Raw genomic sequence first — 20,378 nt, 5'->3', positions numbered from 1 at the left:
AGTATGAAAGGATACACTCTGTCCAAAATCAGTCAAATGCAGCATTAGATGGCGCTTCGTAGTACAAATGGATGATGACCTGAGGCATACAGCAAGAGCAACCCAGATGTTTTTGTTCTTCATGGGGATGTCTAAAAGTTCCAGACTTGGAGGTGCAGTGTGTACATTTTAGCGCCATCTAGTGGCTGAGATTGTTACTTGCAACCACCTGCTGTTCCCCCTCTCACCCATTCCTTTAGAGAAGCGACGGTGGACGATACAGGATTAAGTCAAGTCTGCTTTAATGTCAGTTCTTCCACATGTACAGCACGTGCATACAGAGAATTGAATAAATAAATAAAATAACAGTGTGCACCTCAGTATTAACAGAATGCAACTTATTGAGTGTAAATGTTGATTTTAATTCAAATTATTATATGGGTGCCATGGATGACACCCCTAATGAGAACCATCTGAACCTCTAGAACTGGTTTTAGACAGCCATCTTTTATAGTCATGACTATCCCAATCACATGTTGGTCAGCGGAGTTGATAAGGCAGTGTGAGTGTAAGACACTTCATAAATCTATGATAAATCTAAATAAATCAGTCAATGTAAACTCATTTACTGGCACCTAATGTCGGCTTTAATGTTATTTATTTATCTATGACAGCCTTGTGTTCTCTCAAAAACACTTTGCAAAATTTGGTAATCATTATCAAAAATAATAGAAATAAATAGAAAAAAAACAATTGACATATTTTGTCAGTATTGCACATCCTTAAATTAAGCATCATCTTTGAAAAGAGTTTTCCTAGATTTTTGTAACATACCGTAGATTGCGATTGTGGTTAATATTAATGTAATTGTGAGCAAACGGTTTCAAAGATGTTGATGTTACAGTTTGACACCCCTGCACTGGAGGATGCAGAATAATTGGAGACAGAATTTTCATTTTTTAGGTGAACGTTGCTTTAAGACGTTCCTAAATCAACTTCAATGGAGCTAAAAACCCTGTTGTTACCTGAGTTTGTGGTGGTTTATATGCATCTTAATCTATTTGATGATGCATGCTTTACATCCTGTTCTGATACCTATTTATAGTGAGTCCATAACTGTCAGATTGATCCTGAGGATTGAATGAAACAATTTTAAAATTTTCACATTTAAAAGAGCAACTCTTGCAAATGTAAAATTATTATTATTATTATTATTTTGAAAGTGTTCACTCAGTTGAGGTTTGCTGACTGAGATCTCAGTGATGTCAGAAGTTGTGGGCTGGACCTCATATATATGTGTGTATATATATATACACGCTTGTGCAGTGGAGTAAGAAGTTGTTTTGTTTCCTGTCTTAGACTACACTGAAGGCAATAACAATGACTTCTCTGCAGAGCATCATCTTGTTGGTTGTTCTTTGTCTCAGCGACCTTGTTGCAAGTGCAGGTTAGTGCTTTGTGTTTTGACTGTTATGTTTTGTAATTAATTTGTGTGTTACAAAAAACTGCAGCAGCGTTCACACTAGTTTAGATTTGACCTACTTTCAGTCACTTCACAGCTAGTTTTATACATGTGAAGTGGAAATAATCTTTAGACAGTGATCCATTCTTTTGTTTTTTGGTTTTTTTTCATGTTTGTATTTGTAAGCGCATCCAACATGCCTTATGATGGACGAAACCTCCTTCTGTGAAAGATAAAAGAAGATATTATTAGAAACGTCTCTGTGTTTTCCCCCATTTTGTACAACAGAAGTGAATGGTCACCAATATTCTTCAAAATATTTAATGTTGCACAGAAGAAAGTCATGCATGTTTCAAATGGCATGAGTGTAAGATGATTAATTATCCATTTAAAGTATAAAACAAACGTAAACTTTTAATGTAAGATGTAACAATGTAGCACTTACCTGATGAGTAAAATGACTGAAGTAAAATTGACTTAATGCATGAAAATTCATCATCACTGTCCAGGAATTGATTTTGTTGTTTGATTCTTCTTTGTTTTCTCTCTAAATTCTTTTTTTATTATTATTTTTTTTTGATCAAACTTAACTTCTGTGATCTGATCCAGGCTGTTTCTTTAATCATTTTCAGATGAGATCAAATATCAAGGTGACAATATCACTATTAAGTGTCCTGCGCCTCCGGAAGGAGCTCTGGGTGTAAATCTCTACAGCAGACGGGAGATCAGCCGCAGAGTCATGTACTTCTTTTTGAAAAACAAGAAATTAACTATCCATCTAGACTTTGAAAAACGTGTTGAAGTGAAATATGACAAGACCCTGACAATAAACATCATGAACCTGAAGTCCACAGACACTGGGGCTTTCTGGTGCACATGCAACAATCTGTTTGATTCATGTACAATGGGTGACTCGGGTGTTTTTCTTTTAGTGCGCGGTGAGTACAAATTAATTTTCTTTTTTCTTTTTCTTTATCGATTTCATTTTTAGTGTTTAATTACATGCAGATTTAGAATTGACCGTGCCTGTACTGGTTCAGGACGCACGGCACATTCAAAAGTTTGGATATTTTTGTATGTATGCATGCGTGTTTATATGTATGTTCGCTTGTTTGAAAGACATCAATGCTTTTATTCAGCAAGGACTCATCAAAAGCTGTATAGATGTTAAGGTTACAAAATATGCATTTCGAACAAATGCTGTTCTTCCGAACATTTCATGTTCATGGTTTTCATTGAAAACACGAAGCAGCGCAACCTTTTTCAAGACTGATAATGACAAGCATGTATGCATGTGAGAATGACTTACTTGTACTTCTCTTTGCAGATCCACCGATCAGTCTCGCCTCTTCAACAAGCGCTAGCTCAAAGTCGGGTGGCATGAATGACTTGCTGATCCCAGTGACGGCTCTCACAGTTGGCAGCGTGTTCTTACTGTTACTCCTTGTGGTTGGATTGTGGCTGGTACCCAAGGTGAATGTCATACACCTAGAACATGCATGTCTGACCATCAGAAGATCATCAGAAACTTTGTAAATGCATTGCACACATTCAACCTGGAAAGTGCAGATTTCAAATGCGTCTTTTGTTTACCTCCAGCCATATATTTACACGCTTTGTGTCTGCGACCAACGCTTGTATTGTATTTCAAAGAGACGTTTTCCAGCAAATGTGTTTAAAAGGTTAATAATCAAGCTGAATTCTTCCTCTCGTTTTTTTTTTTCCCAGGTGAGGAAACTAATCAGAAACAAAGAACAGGAAGTAGAAGAAGAGGAGAAAAGGTGTAACAATGGAGTGTACGAGGTCATGACTGTTCCGCGAAGGATGTAGTGTATATGAGACTTATCATTATTCTAACTGTGTGTGTGTGTGTGTATGAACAAAAATATGTTTTTGTACTGTTTTGCATGTTGCTCATTCAATTCTTTCACACCTACTTTAGTTCAGTCTGACTGAGGTTGATTTTCCGACCTATTTTTATTGAAATTTGGCACCAAGTAAATCTTTTTAAATGTCTGACTTTGTTTCAGTAGAAATTTCAGCTCTCTTCTGTTTTTTTCTAAATAGAGTTATAGAGTTGTGTATTTATATTTAAATTCTTGAGCATTAATCATAATTGTTTTGACTGTGGATACTGTGCTTTTGATTCTCTGTACTGTGTTGGAATTTGTGTATTACATCTTTTGATGGAAGAATTTTTGTATTATAAATGTAAAGGTTACCTTTAAACAGCTGGACTCGTTTGTTTTTCAGATAACTTCAATAATGCACGTTTTAGTAAGAGCAATGGCAAATGACAGACAACAGAAACAGAAAAAAAAAAACAGATTTGAAAGCGTGACCTTTTAAGGCCGTGCTTTGTTTGCATTGGCTTCTTATTGTGTATAACGGGCGCTTGCACAATCTTCTTCTCTGAGACGAAGCTGCAGACTTCCTTCTGTGGTGGAAGACGTTCATGTAAAGACCCCTTTGGAGGAAACCTGCCCCTGATTCAGAGAATGTCAACTCTATTCTTACTTTAGTCCACCAACATGTGCACCTTTTCAGAGGGCTTATTCAGATATGAGTGGTGTTTGAAACCTCAAAGTGATAAACACTGCCTTTGGGGGAAAAACTGCTGATACTTTTACCAGAAACATGAGGATGTGAGAGAAAATATGTGGTTTTTTTTTTAAATGTCAATTGCAGAGTCAGTCCTAGCTACGTTTAATGTTAATATTGTACCTGGGGAATGTCATGTCATTTGTCATCAAAAAAAAAAAAAAAAAAAAAAACCTCTAGAAAATAAGAAGTCAAGCATTTGCTGTAATGTTTACTTACAGTGACTGGAAACGTGTAACCAGAGGGTTTAGGGTTTTGGCAGCGTAGGAAATATGTTCTGGTTTGATGTACATTGCAGTTTAAATAAAATAAAATAAAAATATATATATAAAAAAGCATGACCCAAAATATTTAACCATAATGACATTTTGCACACGTTTGAAACCATATTTCAAAACAAATCTGCAGCAGGTGTTTCCTAAGCTCTACATAGAAAAGCCCACAGTAGCATCACTTGACAGGCTCTCACCAGGCAAACAACAGCAGAAGTCTAAGGGAAGTTTCTCAATATCCTTTAGTCGCCTCTCATAGGTTGTTAGTAAAACTCCTTCACCTTTCAGATCACCTGTATTTACATAGCGCTTTTACCAGATTGTCTCAATATAGGCTATTTGTTGGCCTGTATAATATATTTGTGTATTAGATTTTTGCTGTTTCATAAATGTATTAGTTTTAAATTTTGCTTTTACTTTTTAAACACTAAAATTGTGAGTGGGGGGATTTAAAAAACTAATTAAAACTAATTTCTCCAAAAATGACGATTCAAAATGTTCTTTTACTGTCTAAATAAATTGGCCAAAAATGACAATTCATCCCCACGTTGTTTGTCTACTGTTCTTCCAATTCGAGCGTTGAATCTTGAGGTGTGCAGTCTTGTCTATCCATAAGGCGGAGTTATCCACAGGTGTGTGTGGTTCTGTGTGTGTGTGTGGACAGGTAAAGCTGAAGTGTTTATGGGAGTTTAGTTCCAACCGATTTAGTTAGTTTGGCACAAGGACGATTTGAATAGCCTACATACATTTTGATCGTGGCTCATGCGCTTTGCCGAGAGACGGAGGTGAATTCTACACGTCGATCGATCATATTTCAGATGTTGCAATCTCAGATACGGACCTAATAGACTAAAGTCGACATTCTGCAGGATAATAAAGGACCACATGAACATGAAGAAAACGTATTCAGGTGAGTACAAAAGTTTCGCGTCAATAACTGACGGGGCTTTTGCTGTTATAAAATAGCAGTACACTTGGATCTTATCATCATGTAGAAGTGAAAGCAAACTTGAAAAGCTATTTTCCGTGTTTTCCTATTTTAAACAGGTCATTTACACTTGCACAGTGTGTATGGAAATTATTAGGGGACAAATATAAACAATCTATATATCACTGGTAACACGCAGGCCTAATTAACCGTCTGATAACGACTTTACCAAAAGTGAGGCTATCTGACTATCAGGGTGAGTCAGGGTGAACCTTTTTCTGTAAATAAATCCGACAGCCTTTAGTGTCTTGCACAACTGCTTTTCTTAAGAATGCCATAAGTTTAGCACTTCTTTCTTTCAACTGTTCACGAAGGACGACTTCTTCTTTCGCATTTTGTCGTCCCATTAAAACAGAATGCCGCTAATCTGATAGTTTTGTTTTTGGTCGTATGTAAATCTATAACGAGGTTCGGCTATATTCTGTCATGGTTTGTCTACGCTAACCGCCAAAACTGACCTCAGTGGCGGAAGCATCTCGCTGGTTGTTATGGTTACTTCCTTTGGCGAGATGTGTTCATTAGCGTTTATTTGTGGGCTTGTGGGGGAGGGGGCGTGATCTGTTTAACTTAACTTAAATACAGCTGATCAGAATCAGTGATGTTTCAGGATTGCACTATTGGTGAGACCCTGGAAGATTTAGACCCTGAAGAAAACTCATCTGTGCATCCGTTTTCACTGGGCATCTTAGACCTTTAGACACCGTGTAGCATGGAGAACATTCATTTCTTGTCCCCGCAACTTTACCCACACTATTTCCTCTTCGTTGTGCAACGGAGCCCGCGGCGCAACATAGAGCCCTTCCACCGAGAACAGCCGCATGTTTCTTCCCTATAATCTGGACGCATAAGCCGAACTCTCTGTGTACACAATGATTTGGCAGGAATGTAGTGTTTCCTCAGGCCTGCCAAAGTCATTGTCGCAGCACACCCAGCTCCTAGCACATACATGTTGGATCATGTAATCAGTGCTTTTTCTCTTTCCTTCTCTGGCAGCACACAGCGTATGTGATCTCATTCAGAGAGTATCCCTCAAATACAACCTTGGCCTCCGCTGCGAGTACAATGGTGCTTAAAGGGATAGTTCACCCCAAAAAATAAATTCTGTCATCATTTTACTCAGCACCATGTCACTCCAAACCTCCATGACTTACGTAGATAACCGCTTTTCCCCAAAGAAGGAAAGTTAACACAGAAAGTTGTACAGATGCAGAATGACATCACATTATGATTTTCATTGATTTATGTGTTTCAGAGGATACACGACACTGAACTGTGTGTGTGTGTGTGTGTGTGTGTGTGTGTGTGTGTGTGCGTCGTGAAACACGCCCTGAGCACTTGAGGTAAATCAGTAACTCACAATGAGAAGCAATCAAACATCAGCACAATAAGACTCTGCTAGACGTGTTCGCGCATAGACGGCGTAAATCACACAGATCCTTTATTAATCATGACACACCGTCAGCTCTTTCTGAGATCGTTTAATGCTTGGATGAACTTCTGATTCCCGAGCCGTTATGAGTCATTTTGGGCCTGCATTTTGTTTACTGGCCGCCCTCAAGCGCTAAGTTTATCTGTGAAAACCGAACTTCTACATGTTGGGTTGCGTGCTGCACTGTCCATGTGGAATTCTGTAAGAATTAATGCTAATAAATGTCTCCCATGTCTCATCTGGAAGTGAATCATTTCGAGCGGATGAATGAATCTCTTTGTTAATCCTTTATTTTGGATCCGTGCCCAACAGAGCTTACTGAGGCAATAGAGACTCTGCACTATAGCACATTTTTTTATCAGTATCTGGCTCCTTTTCCTTCGCTGCCTCCCTCCCCTTTCCTGACCTGCCCTGTCATCACAGTCGAGCTGACAGGTGAGTCAGCGGCAACACAAATCTCCTGTGAAATTAACCCAGGCCGAAAGTGCTTTGAAATTCCTCTTTGCTCCAGAGGCATGTCGACATGGAGGGCTGATCACAGTCATTTTCGGTACCATGTCACACATTTCACGCGTGCTAAAATGTTTCCTTTGACAGCACTCGACTTCAACACCGAAACTGACAGATGGTTTGGTCTTTTCCTGCCTCCTCCAAGTCTCCCTGCTTTTGTCTTCATCACTCAAGACTGTTAGTTTAGTGATTACCGAATACGGACGCAGGAATGTCACGGATTGATACGGGCACTTCGTCTCACGGGGTGTGTTACGGCTAAGAACCGGACGAGGAGTTAAAGATTATCTACCGGCACTATCGCGTTTTGCTAAGCTATGCATTTCTGCGAGCATCACCACACGCAAAAAATAATGACTGTATTCGAACAAACTTCCCAAACACTCCCCTGTCTGTCATTGGTCAGCCAAACATATTTCCCCGGCCCCAAACTCACATCATTGGTTGTTGCCGTCAGGTCAGAATGTTTTGATAGCGCCACAGATTTGGAGTGTTTACATTTTTCAGGGAAATCAATTCACATTTTTTGTACTTGTACAGTGGCTGTTGGTTGGATAAACATTTTAACACGGCTAAACGGCCACATTTAAGCTATAAAGATCAGATAAAACCTGACTGAAGACACTCTATAGTCTGTGGTATGTCACAACTTCTGTTCTTTCTTGATGGGTCAGTGCTAGTCTATTGAGGAAACATTGAGTGCTATATTGATTGCATTTATGTCACATTCTTGCTCCGATTACTACTTGCTTGTGCTAGAAGTAGCCACAAACTTTATATCAGCTCTTAGTACAGGTTGTTATCTTTAAAATGAAACGGTGCTTACTTTGCTGTGAGCTTATAACAATAATGAATCATTCCCCCCGTTTGCTAAAACTGAAGGTCTTCTGTGTAAAATGAGACTATTTCTATTAATTTATCCCAAAGCATGATGAAATGGGAATGTTTTGAATTTGTGTTTGACACTTTGCCTCCCTACAATTAAATATTAATTACAATTAATATAAATTTTTCACAAATGATCAAATGAAATCTCATGAAGTGAGATAGACCAAATAGATTTTAAATAGCAGACTTAAAAAAATCGAATATACATTAATTATTCCACCCGTTTGTAAAATTTTGGTCTATTCTCTGTAAAATGAGACCATTTTTCTCCATTTTTCTCCAAAATATGTGATTATGGCACCGTTTTAAATTCAGGCATGCAAAAATCTGTAAAAACCCCAAAATGCAGCAGAACTGATTAGAATCTTAGTATGTTTTATACCTGTATAAATAAGTAATGCAACCTTTTGAATGATGTTTAGCTGTAAACAAATTTTGGGAGGAGCGCGCTGATAATTAACCCCGGCTGGCTTCTCGTTTCCTAATCACGCAATTATCCAACCAGAGCAAGAGAAGCCTACTATAAATTGAAACAAGCCTCTTACCTCGATATCTCGTTCATAGCGTCCCTCCACCACCCCAATCTCCATTCAGGGATCGGGTCGGACGCCGAGCCCTGTCCGCTTTTCACGGACAAGAGGAAAGAACTCTGGAGTCGGTAATCCGCCGATTTTCGAGCCCTCTCCCTAACAGCACGCCAAACACTCTTACTTTTACCGTTACTATGATTAATTATATGTAAGTGCGAACTCGTGAAAAGAATATTTGTCTAATTAAGCTTAATTTCTGCTAAATCAATCCGGTACCACAGTTATAACTAGCAGTGATAAAATGTGTATAATATTTTATACAGTATTTCAGTTCAAACTACTTGTTATTATCTAATTATTATCTAATAATAATGATAAAAAAAAATTTATGAAATGACAATATGAAAAAATAAAAGTTGTAAATACTATAATAAAAAAAAAAAAAGTGTTAATAAAATAATAAGAAAATAATATTAAAAAACAAGTGGTAGACCACAGCGGATTTGATGCAACCTACATTTGAGTGTATGCATTTAGCAATGCTGGCCTGTTGAGTCATGTTCCAATGTGCACAGACCCCTCATATTTACACAGAAAACAACTCAAATGATCTCACCCTTTCTTATCTCTGTAGTGTGTCAATAAAACAGAGGGCATATTCGGGCAGTGTATAACAATTGTGTCAGCTTGTCAGTCACAGTCATGTATGAACTCACCCCGAAGGCAGTTTTTAATTTAATATATGTAGTGTTACATGATATACACTGTATAACTGGTACATTATTTCTGTCACTCAGCTTTTTACCGTCAATGTGTGAATATTTCCTGTGACTTAGCCTGTGGCGTACTGCATGTCAACACCATTGTGCCTTTTTCTTTAGAGTTGCTGAGTTTGGGTTACACAGGACTTGACAGAAAAAAGTTGTTATTTTGGCACATGAATGTAAGAAAACGACGGATTACAAAATAAATCATCACGCAGCCTGAGTTTGTAATGCAAAATAAACTCAAAGAGGAGGTGAAATACTGGAAAAGGTTATGTGGTGTATGTGGCAAATGTTGAGCTATGCTTTATTTGTTTAGTCTGATCTGGCAGAGTTGTGCTGGAAACGGTACCGGTGCACTGTTCCTCTTAATCTGCCTAATTTTATATATTATATTTGTATTACCATCTCTACGTTTGCTTATACTGGTAATGAATGCCCCTAACAAGTGTCTGGCTGCTATAGATGTTAGTCTTTAACAAACATGCCTGTTGATGTTTTAGAAAGAGTGAACTGACTCAGTGTTTTACCACAGAGTTTCACGAAAAAGATTGTCTGACAGGGATTTGCCAGAAATGATAGATAAACCTGCACATCTAAATGGAAACAAATTAGTGCTGGTGAATCACCCTGATGGTTTACTTGTAGAGACTGGCGCAGAGCTAGTTCATTGTTTCCTATGTTAGCAGCACACAGGAAATTCACACATTTTAAGCCTTGTTGTTTTTTTACTGCTTGATATCAGCAGAATCTCTGACCTATTAGAATATGCATTCACACTGACAAAGATAGCGGTATATCTCAGTGACAAATTCAGAGAAAGACGCGTCAAAGCGCTTTGTGAAAACTATTGTTAACAAATTATTCTTTTGTGTTTTAAACAGTTCTGTGATCTAAAGGTTTAGTGACGTGTGTTGAGGTTTATGATGATAGGTTAGGGGTTGTAGAGGTTTTGAAGAAGAGTTGCTTGTAGAAGCGTTGAACATTTTGATTTGCTTCCTAATCCTAATGGGCAGAGAGTCTGACTTGTAACCTTAGGTCTTGAGTCCTAAGTCCAGTGGGGGTAGAGTGAATGTACAGAGCTCTCTCCACCTTCAATACCACAACTGAGGTGAGACCCTTGAACAAGGCACCAACCCCCCCAGGGCACCCCAGCACGGTGTGTGTGTGTCAGTTAACTATGCATTACTCATAAATGCAGAGTACAAATTCCCAGTATGGGACACAATACTTGGCCAAATGTCACTTTCACTTCACATTTAATGTCTGTTTTAAGGAAAAAAATGTTCATCACTGTACCGTGTTTTGTTATTAGTGCCTTATCATAATGAATAGGCTTGGGATCCTGTTTCATCTCTAAATCAAAAAACTAAATATTAATATTTTTTATACATTGTGATATTATTATCATAGGAATGAATCCAAGATCGTAATGCATCTGGACCTTTCACTTTGGATTTTTTGTCCTAAGAAAAATTCATTCAGCATAATTTAGTGGTATTATAATTACAATTAACGATTACCGTTTTTTGAGAATTAGCAGCTAAAATTGACTCAATTATCATTAAAAGAGAGTACAAAAAAAACCCATACATTTTAATTCGGAACTTAACAAAACATTTAAACATACTCTTTTGTGAGTTGATCCCATCTAAGAAAAGGCATGCAGCATATTTGATCGTTGTCCTTTATGTGATCACATTTACAGCAACATCCACCAAGGCATACAGCTTGACCTGCATTGCAGTTCAAACGTGTGCAAGCAGGCGACTTCAGTTTGATCTATATAGTGTGACCTTTAGAGTAATCTCTGTATTGCACTGTGGTGAGACTTTAACACTGTCACTTTGCAAAACTCCAAACTGAATCATTTTTCTTGCATGTCGTCTGATACTTAAACACCCTCCTGGTGATCTTAAGTGTTTGTTGCAACTCACTCCCAAGTCGTCACATATTGCCGCTTAGTCAGGACCCTTTTTCTTCACTTTTTTTCTTCAGATTCTTTTTTTTGCCGTGAAGGTCATCCATTGTTTTCAATTGTTTGTGTTAATTTAATGATTTGCAAGCGTTAGTAAAAAAAGAAACGAATAAAAATTGCACACACACACACACATTTTATATAAATGTATATTTTATTGGGGCACCTAAACTTACCCCTACACTTCTGACTAATATAAAACACACACAGGCATATATAAGTGCAGTCACAGGTATTTATAAAAAAAACCGTTGAATGAATTACGCTAAATGCCATGTGCATTAAAAGTGAGGCCAAAGGGTCCTGACCAAGCGGCAATATGCGACAAATAGGGAGTGAGAATGTGTTGGTTTTAGCGGCAGCACAGATATCCAAAGAGAGCAGCGTTTGATCTGCCTCTGTGTTTGTGACCCATCTGACTCGATTTTACAAACACATGCGGCACATAATTGAGTGGGCCGAACTTCATCGCTCTGATGTCTGTTCCCAACACATCTGCTTTCCTCCGCTCCACTTCTTCTGGACACGGTGTCCTACACACGTCCTTCCTCCTATAATCCGATCATTCTGAAAGGTGTTTCTGTTATGTCTTCTGTGTTGACAGGCATTGCGAGGTCCACCAGCGGCAGGCTGAGGAGGCCAGAGAGAGCCGAGGCAACAAGTCCTACTGGTACTGGTTCTGGTTCTGGTAAGCGTTCACACTCATATGCAGGTTCGCTGTTATTCATTATTGTGATACCCAGATCAACGGTTGTCCAAAAAGCTGTGCATTCGATCAAACTTGGTAGAAACAGACTAGTTAGGTAGATACCATCCTGGAAAAGCCATGTGACAAGAAACCATGGACAATCCTATCCAAAAAAACAAAGAAAAAAAAAAAGCCAGACTACATTAGATACAGCAAGAATTAACATAGTTTAAGCTGTACATGGTTTGTTTTGTGTTGTGAATTATTGCCAGATGGAAGTGTATTTTTATGTAAAAATAATGTAAAAGGCATTTTAAAAAAACATGTTGTTAATTTTATAAGTTTATAATAGTAAATATGTCAAATAATATTATCATTACTATTATGAATAATAAAACAACCACCACCAATAATAATAATTTGTATTTAGTTTTATTTCTATTAGGGCTTATAAAATGAATTAGCTTGAATAATAAGTATGAATTACTAAAATCATTTGCTGCACCAGATATTAGGCCTGAATTATGATTGACTTTGCTTGTAAACAATGTCAGTGGTGTTTATGGAGTCCTTTAAGATACACATGCAGTTAATGGAAGAAAAGGCTTTTAGTTTCACATTCATAGTCCTTCTTGCTAATCATATAAAATATACATGAAATAAAATAAATAAATATTACATTTTAGTTTAGTGGTAGCTTTAGAAGCCTCGAGTAGGAATTCTATAGACACAAAAACACAAAGACAAAACAGATCTATAGATCTTAATGAATACAGTTTTTATATTAAAAATGGACTCCTGAAAAGTGCTTGCGTTGTTGTGTATGATTTTTAAATGTTAAATCAACAATAACAAAAAAATCATATTAGCAACATTAAAGTTGATAGTTAAAGTGATAGATTTCCAGTTGATGTCCAGTGAAATATGGACATACGAAACTAGCAGAGAACATGTCATACTGGTTAAAGATAAATAGACCCAGATGTGTGTTTTTAACTGAGTAACTGAGGTTTGTGTGCATGTGTCTTGGGGGACAATGGTTACAACAGCTGTCTAATCGGGTTGTTTTCTGTGTACGAAGGTTAAATATATCTATAGAGAGAGGAAAAACCACAGAGCTGCGCAGTTGTTATGCATCTGTTGATGCATTTTTGGTGCGTTCTTCCTCATAGTGGACAAAGCAAAAGCCTTTGATGTTTACATTTATAAAAGTGTGTTTTTGCATGTATGCGGTTGCCTGAGCATTCACACCTTTTGCGTGTCTGTGTTCGTGTGTGTGTGTGTGTGTGTGTGTGTGTGTGTGTTTGTGTGTGGCGATATCTCACCACTGAAGCATCCTCTCGCAGCGGGAAGCGCAGTCTGCTTTTGCATTGTCAGCACGTCTACATATGGGGGCTGGTTGAAGATCCAGAGATCTGCTTGACAAACTTCACAAACAAAGCATACACATAAACACATGTTCACAAATGACGTGCGCAGGAGAAAGAATGCTAATTAAAGCAAATGTTTGTTTGTGCATCATCCAGGCGGTCGCACATTTAAATCCCCAGATTTAGTCTTTCATAAAATAGAAAAAAGATTTCCTCACAGTGTGTGTGTGTGTGTGTGGTTATAAATATGTGCATGAGCATGTGCATGTATGTTTTGGTTTGTTTATGTGCCCAAAATTATTTTTGTCTTGCATGTGAAACTTCCTAATTACGAATGTGTGATATAGTAAGATTTCCTCAATATATGTTCTATCGCAAATTCCCAATATGTATACTATAAATATAAATCATTTATATTTATTACTATATGTGACCCTGAACCACAAAATTAGTTGCACAGGTATATTTGTTGCAATAGCCCCAAATTTATACATTTTTTATGCCAAAAATCATTGGTATGTTAATATAATTTTGTAAATTTAGTTTGTAGTGCATTTCATTTAGTTTCTGTCTTCTGCTCTGGTTTAGTTCCTGTTTGCCCATATTTGGTATTTCTTCGCGACTATTATGACTGGTTTTGTTGTTCAGGGCCACATGTAATAATTATTACATATTGTATACAAAATATATAATTTGTTTATTAGTACTTATAGAGCATATAGTCTGTTCTGCATGAAATTGGTTTATTATTTATTTACATATTTAGAAATTTGTGATGGTGAGATTTCTCGTACAAACTTTCTATTGCTTTCTATTGTCTGTTCCCTGTAGAAAATGTCAACATGTTCTGTCTTTATGTTATGCACTAAACAAATATGACATGTTGTTGGTTAGAAAGTACATCCTGGCGTCTGTTAGTCGAAACAGAATCTGAACGACTGCTTAAAACAAGAGATATTCAGCTAGTGTGTGTGTGTGTGTGTGTGTAAGATGCCAGATGACCTTGAAGCTGTATTTAAAGTACACCGTGCTAAATATCTTTGACTGCTCCAGTGTTATGCTAAGAGCTACGTTCTGACCATCTGTCTTAATATTACTATTTTATATATATACACATACACATTATTATGTTCACATTATATATATATATATATATATATATATATATATATATATATATATATATATATATATACACACAATATTAATATATGTAATACTTATATTTTCATATATAATTTGTATATATAACAATTTTTTTATTAATATTTTCTGTATGTGTGTGTTTTTATATGTACATAATATACACAGTACAAATCCATATATTATGTTAACAAACTTTATTTTGGATTTAATCACAATAAATTTTAGATTCAATTTAAATGTATTACATTTAATATTAAACATTATTTAAATATTACATTTAATATATATATATAATTAAAGCTTTTGAGATTTAATATTTACACCACCTGCTATTATATATACAAGACAATTCACAATTCATGTGGGTAACACTTCTTAGGATGAAAAATACAGTAGTCTGTAATCATACAGAAAACTTGGCCAGCAAATGTACTGTGTTAATTTTTTAATTTATTTTCAAATTCATATATTCAATTCTGCATTTGACATCCATTAAATTGTAGTGTATTATGATTTAAGGAAATATCCATAAATTTAACGTTAAATGTGCTGGATTTTCCTCCAGGGCATTATCCCATTTTTTCGATGAATTTTTCGCATCTCAGATTATTTTTTAACTATTGCTTTCGATTGTTTATCAGTCATCTTTCAATTATTTATGATCAAGCCCGTAACTTGAGACCGCATTTCTGAGGATTTTAAACAGCATTGTTGATCTGTAAGCTCTTCTGAATGAACATGCTGCTAGGCAAAGCCTGTAACTACAGCAAGACTGTGACTCATCCTCCCTTTGAGGTCTATGAAATGTCATGTGTTTGGGGATTTAAGGCTGTGAGTCTGGCAGTGAGTGTAGATCTATGAAGTCTCTCATAGAGGCAGTATTGTTCCTGCGTTAAGAGGCCTGAGGAGAGAATGCTTTACAAGCCACTACTTATCACTAATACAACTGACATTTATTGATCAAGTTGAATTTATTTGCTTTATTTGTATTGTATACAGCAATATGCATATTACTGATAAATAGCTCATTTAATTCTAAATCAATATATCGAATTTTTGCTATACGTGCTATACGAGTGTGGAGTGCCTGATCTGGGCCGGTGTGCTTCTTCACACGTATTTAGGCTTGTCTCCCAGCTGTCTGCTCGCCAGACGACCCTGCAACCCCCCAGAAGAAAAAGCCAAAGGTCAGTCCCGCTTCCTGAACAAAGATCATCCTGAACCCAAATGCTTTCAGACAGGGGTCTGCATTTGCTCTCGTGGAGCGACACAAAGGAAAACTCAGGAATCTGGCTTGTGTGTCTTGGCCACACTTGAAATTAGGAGCGGCAGTGGCGTATGAAAATGTTTGTCTATGGTCTGAGTCAGTGTTCAGATGTTTGTTTTCGATCACAGGGGTGTGGTGTCGGTCACGTCTATCTCCTTGGCCCTTTCTCTCGTGACTCACCAGAGCCCTGAAGAAAATCAGAGGGCAGTCCAGGATTCCTCAAGCTGCCGAGAGGAGATATTTTGGGAAGAAACGCTCATATCACATGGCCTTGGGTTTCCATCTCGCACACAAAGCCGCCTCAGTGTCAGAGGAAGGAGAGAGGGAGGCTTCGAGACAGACGGACACAAAAGAGAGGACAATAAAAGTAAAAGAGCAAGAACGCTCCATATGATCGGCACATGGGCATGCCGTAATTCTGCATCCGCTCATTATTACGGCACACGGAAGACATTAAATCAAGAAGATTGGGGTAGAGTTAAAGGGAGAGGAGGAGAGAGAGAGGGAGAGGGAGGGAAAAGCCGAAGGAGAGTGAGAGAAAGCAAACAAGGAGGAGAAAGTGTTGGTACGCTGGGAGAGAAAGAGGAAGTCCAACAAAAAAGGTTGGAAGGGAGACAGGCTACATGTGGCAGAGGAGGGTGTGCGCTTAGCCATGGAGGGGGACAAAATCGCAGGTAAGAGACCGGCGCACCACCGTCGGGACGCTTTTCAAAGAGATTCTCCCATGCTGGAGGCTACTTGGCGCTCTTTTAACTTGCTCTGTAAGATTTCAGTGGCATTGTTTTTGGTTTAGCTGGGAACAGTCGACTTGTGTCGAATGCAAAAACCTGCGTCTCCACACATGTTTTGTGGTTTAAATTGAATTCATTTAGCTTCTTTTATGACTTTTCCACCAGACAGAGCATTTACGCTGTACTACTTTTGTCCCTGGTGGCGTTGGTGCTGCAGAGTAGCGTGCGTTTGTAAGATTTTCCGTTGACAGGGCTGGATTTTCCATAGGCTTTGACTGGAAGAGGGAACCCGCTCATCAGGCTGTGACAACAGCCAATAAATAGAGCTGTGTGTGTGGAAGAAATGCTCTGTATCAGTGCTGTGGTGTGCTCTGCACTGTCAGCACACAGGCTTTTTGTAAATGTGTCCGGGACTCGGAGAGCTTCTGGAGGCCAGAAAATAACAGTGCTGTGCTTCAGCCGCATAGAAAAAAAGTTAATACACTATATAATACTAGCCTTTATTCTTTATCTGAGTTGACACACCTGGTGCCCTGACAGAGAGCCAGTTCTAGTATAAATGCATGAGGAATGACCCTTATGAGCACAAGGTCCCAGATCACTTCTGAGATAGTTAGCCGTGAGTCCAGGTGGGTCTATAATGCATTTAGCAGGAACTGAAAAAGAGAAAAGCGAAAAAACTGCACGATCTTATTAGAAGGTATTTCGATGTTGCATGTGGTTCTAGCACACATATATATATTGTATGTTTGAAGATAATGCATAATGTATGAAATGCATCAAAATTAAGCTCCAAATGTATGCATCTTAGCAGACATTTTTATCAAAAGTGACTCGCAATACAGGAATTAGGCCAATACCACAGAGCCAGCAAAATTTAATACTGCATAATGCCAGATTTATTAGACAGATAGAGAAGGAAAAATGCTGGAGCAGAAGTGAAATGTAAAGATGAGAATTGTGTGTGTGTGTGTGTGTGTGTGAGTGTTTTTGTTTAAGGTTGTGGAGTAGTTAAGCGTGCTAAAGAGTATTCAAGGAATTTCACAAATTCTTTTACATTCATAGGATTTAGAGTTAGGTTCATTTGTATATGAGCAATGAAATGAAAAAGGTCACTTTATCTAAACAAACATGCCTAATTTCAAAGGATTAAACTAATTCTGAAGGATTCGAACACTTTAATCAATCCTAACCTTCAAATTATTTAAATAAGTTGTTATAACTGAATCAAAACTTCATTTCATTTATATCTTGTTTGGCTTTTTGGTTTTGCTTGTATGATAGCATTCAGAAACAATACTTGCATCTATATAATATGGTGACTAAAATGACTGTGACTGCAAATGTATCTGTATATTTTAACTTTACGTTTACAAGATATAATTAGGTTTTGAGGTTAGTGGCTCAAATATGGTAATACATTATATCAGGGATTTGATGTGATGCTTCACATTTCTAAATCTATACGTAGATAATAGTCTTTACAAAAAATGGACACATTGTATGGTTTTGATAATACCATTGTACTTTTTGTGTAAGAGCAGAGTTAAATGATCAAATTCATTTAGAACAACGAATCAGTGCTGTGCGGACGGATGAACAGAGAGAGAGAGAGAGAGAGAGAGAGAGAGAGAGAGAGAGAGAGAGAGAGAGAGAGAGAGAGAGAGAGAGGAATGGAAAACAGGAAGTGGTGAATAAGAGAAGCAATGTCAGAATGCATCTGGATAGATGAAGGTGTGAGGGGTCACACTGTCTTAGTTTATTAGGTCACAGCAAATTTTTACACCCCAAGGTTTTGTCTGCTGCAATTTTTAGGATAACATGGATGAAAGACTGACAGAGCACATACTACAAATTGTCGTAGGCCTGTCATTTTAATTTGAATCTAATGAAAATACACGTCTAAAATGACCACGATGTGTGATGACAGAAATATTCAAGGCTAAATACAGCTATGCTAATAACCATAATGCTTCGGTCACAGCAGCGAATGATTCCTTGAGCTCACGCTCACACTTGTCTCACTTCCTCAAAAAGCGACAGCATACTTTTTTCTTGTTTGTGCACCACAACAAATATTAATAAGAATTAGAAAAATAATCCATAAAGAATGACTGCTATTCATAAGTCAAACAATGAAATTTGACGATGTGAATGATCTTTTTCGAGGGATGGTGTAGGTCTAGACTTGTCTGGAAACTAACTCCTGCTGTGTTTTGTTTCCCTCTTCCCCTTGTTTTTGTAGGACAGCTGTAAACAGTACTCATTGATGACTCAAATATGTCAGTGAATTATATATGTAAATCCGTTATTTAGAAATAACCGCCCAAGCAGAAAACCACCTATGTTTCAGTTTTTTAGTCAGTGTCTGGCACATACAAAATTAACATTTCTAATGTTAATTCCCCTTTAAGAAGTTTTTTTTTCTTCTCAGTTTGCACTAAGAGACATATTTTAAGACACAGTTAATAAGTGACATAAATTTCAAGTGTTTATACAATTTCAGTCCAATTTTTTTGGACATGGAAGCACATGCAAAGATGTCTCTTCTTCGTGACTCTTATTTTCAAAATGATAGCACCATTGGAAGAAACTTTACCAAATGAAAATAAGTTAGACATAAGTATGACATCACATCCTGTTGACCATTTTCATTGGTTTTGTGCGTGCCGTTCCCACACTTATAGTGTAAACACCTCTCAGTACAGAAAGGTGCTGACCCTGCATTTCAAAAGTGTATATATAGCATATGCTCATATTCTGAGGATTATTATCCTTTAATCCTGTTATTGATTCTCTAATGAAATTTTAAATATACCAAGGGTGTTAAAACCTCACGGACTAATGATCTCGCTTTTCTGTCAACAGCCTAAAGGGCAGGCAATGTCGGCAGAGCCTCACATGTATAAAACAACGTGCCCTATATAAAACATCCTTCACAGGTCAAAAGAGGAAGTAAACTGAAGTAACTTCAGCAGGACACATTCTGTGTGGGTACATAAAATAGAAAAAAATATTGAGACGGCCTTCCTGTTTACATGCAAACAGTATCTGCTAAAGGTAGCGCACATACATTTGGAAAGCTTCGATCAGGGAGGGAAGTAAACTTAAATACTTGGCCACTGTGTAGCATACGTGTGTGTGTGCGTTTTTGTGACAAATGAGAGTGTAAATTTATACAGTGACATAGGTATTACAAGGAGAAGGTGACTTTTCAGGACATTACCCTGTGACACACAGAATGGAGTGATTAAACACATCTGAATGATGATTCGGACCGGATTTATGTGCCTTTCGAGAACAAAGGTTACAGGTCCATGCACATTCTAATGCTCGTCTACCTCACAGGCAAAGAAACACAGAGAGAGAGAGTAAATCTGAGTGGACTCCCTCGGTGTAAGGACCTTCTCCAGATGTTTTGCTGCTAGAGAGTGTAATGGGGTCCTGGGAGACACCAGAGCAGATAGCCTGACTGGTGATCTGAGGCAGTGTGTAAACATGCAGAGGCTCAGGGAGGAGGAGATGGACGCTGCAGTTATGCTTAGGTACTAAATTCACAGTTCTACAGACAATTCATACACATCTGGAGAACTAGCAACACAAATGTAATGTAAATCACATGCTACTTAGGTCCCACCTAAATGGAAGCCAATATTCAAGTAATTGTTTATGTTCTCCAGTCTGAGGGATCTCTCTCTCTCTGTGGTATGTCAGGGTGGAAAGAGTTATGGCTTCTGACAGCATTCGTTTACAGAAGCCTCTTTCAGCCTGGTAC

At 37.7% G+C, this 20,378-nt stretch overlaps 2 protein-coding genes across 4 annotated transcripts in view; both read left to right on the top strand.

The window, feature by feature from the left end:
* Positions 1-1,199: 1,199 nt before the first annotated feature.
* On the top strand, positions 1,200-3,672 carry LOC122342101. Its single transcript, XM_043235892.1, has 4 exons — positions 1,200-1,426; positions 2,074-2,379; positions 2,769-2,914; positions 3,170-3,672. Exons 1-4 carry the CDS (start codon positions 1,360-1,362, stop codon positions 3,269-3,271), a joined length of 621 nt encoding a protein of 206 aa, XP_043091827.1. The 5' UTR covers positions 1,200-1,359; the 3' UTR covers positions 3,272-3,672.
* Positions 3,673-4,943: 1,271 nt separating this feature from the next.
* The window catches only part of sept9a (septin 9a), a 63,331-nt gene continuing 47,896 nt past the window's right edge, over positions 4,944-20,378 (top strand). The window contains exons 1-2 of one of the 3 annotated variants that reach the window (XM_043235884.1): positions 4,944-5,224; positions 12,006-12,089. In XM_043235884.1, the coding sequence (XP_043091819.1) occupies positions 5,200-5,224; positions 12,006-12,089 (109 nt within the window). In that variant the 5' untranslated portion in view covers positions 4,944-5,199. Of the gene's footprint in view, positions 5,225-7,747; positions 7,880-12,005; positions 12,090-16,387; positions 16,547-20,378 lie in introns of those variants that run through there. The other 2 variants (XM_043235888.1, XM_043235887.1) reach the window with 2 other exon arrangements.

The sequence above is a fragment of the Puntigrus tetrazona genome, chromosome 3 (assembly GCF_018831695.1).
Source record: "Puntigrus tetrazona isolate hp1 chromosome 3, ASM1883169v1, whole genome shotgun sequence".
NCBI lineage: Eukaryota > Metazoa > Chordata > Actinopteri > Cypriniformes > Cyprinidae > Puntigrus > Puntigrus tetrazona.
This window is presented reverse-complemented; position numbering and strand designations above follow the sequence as displayed.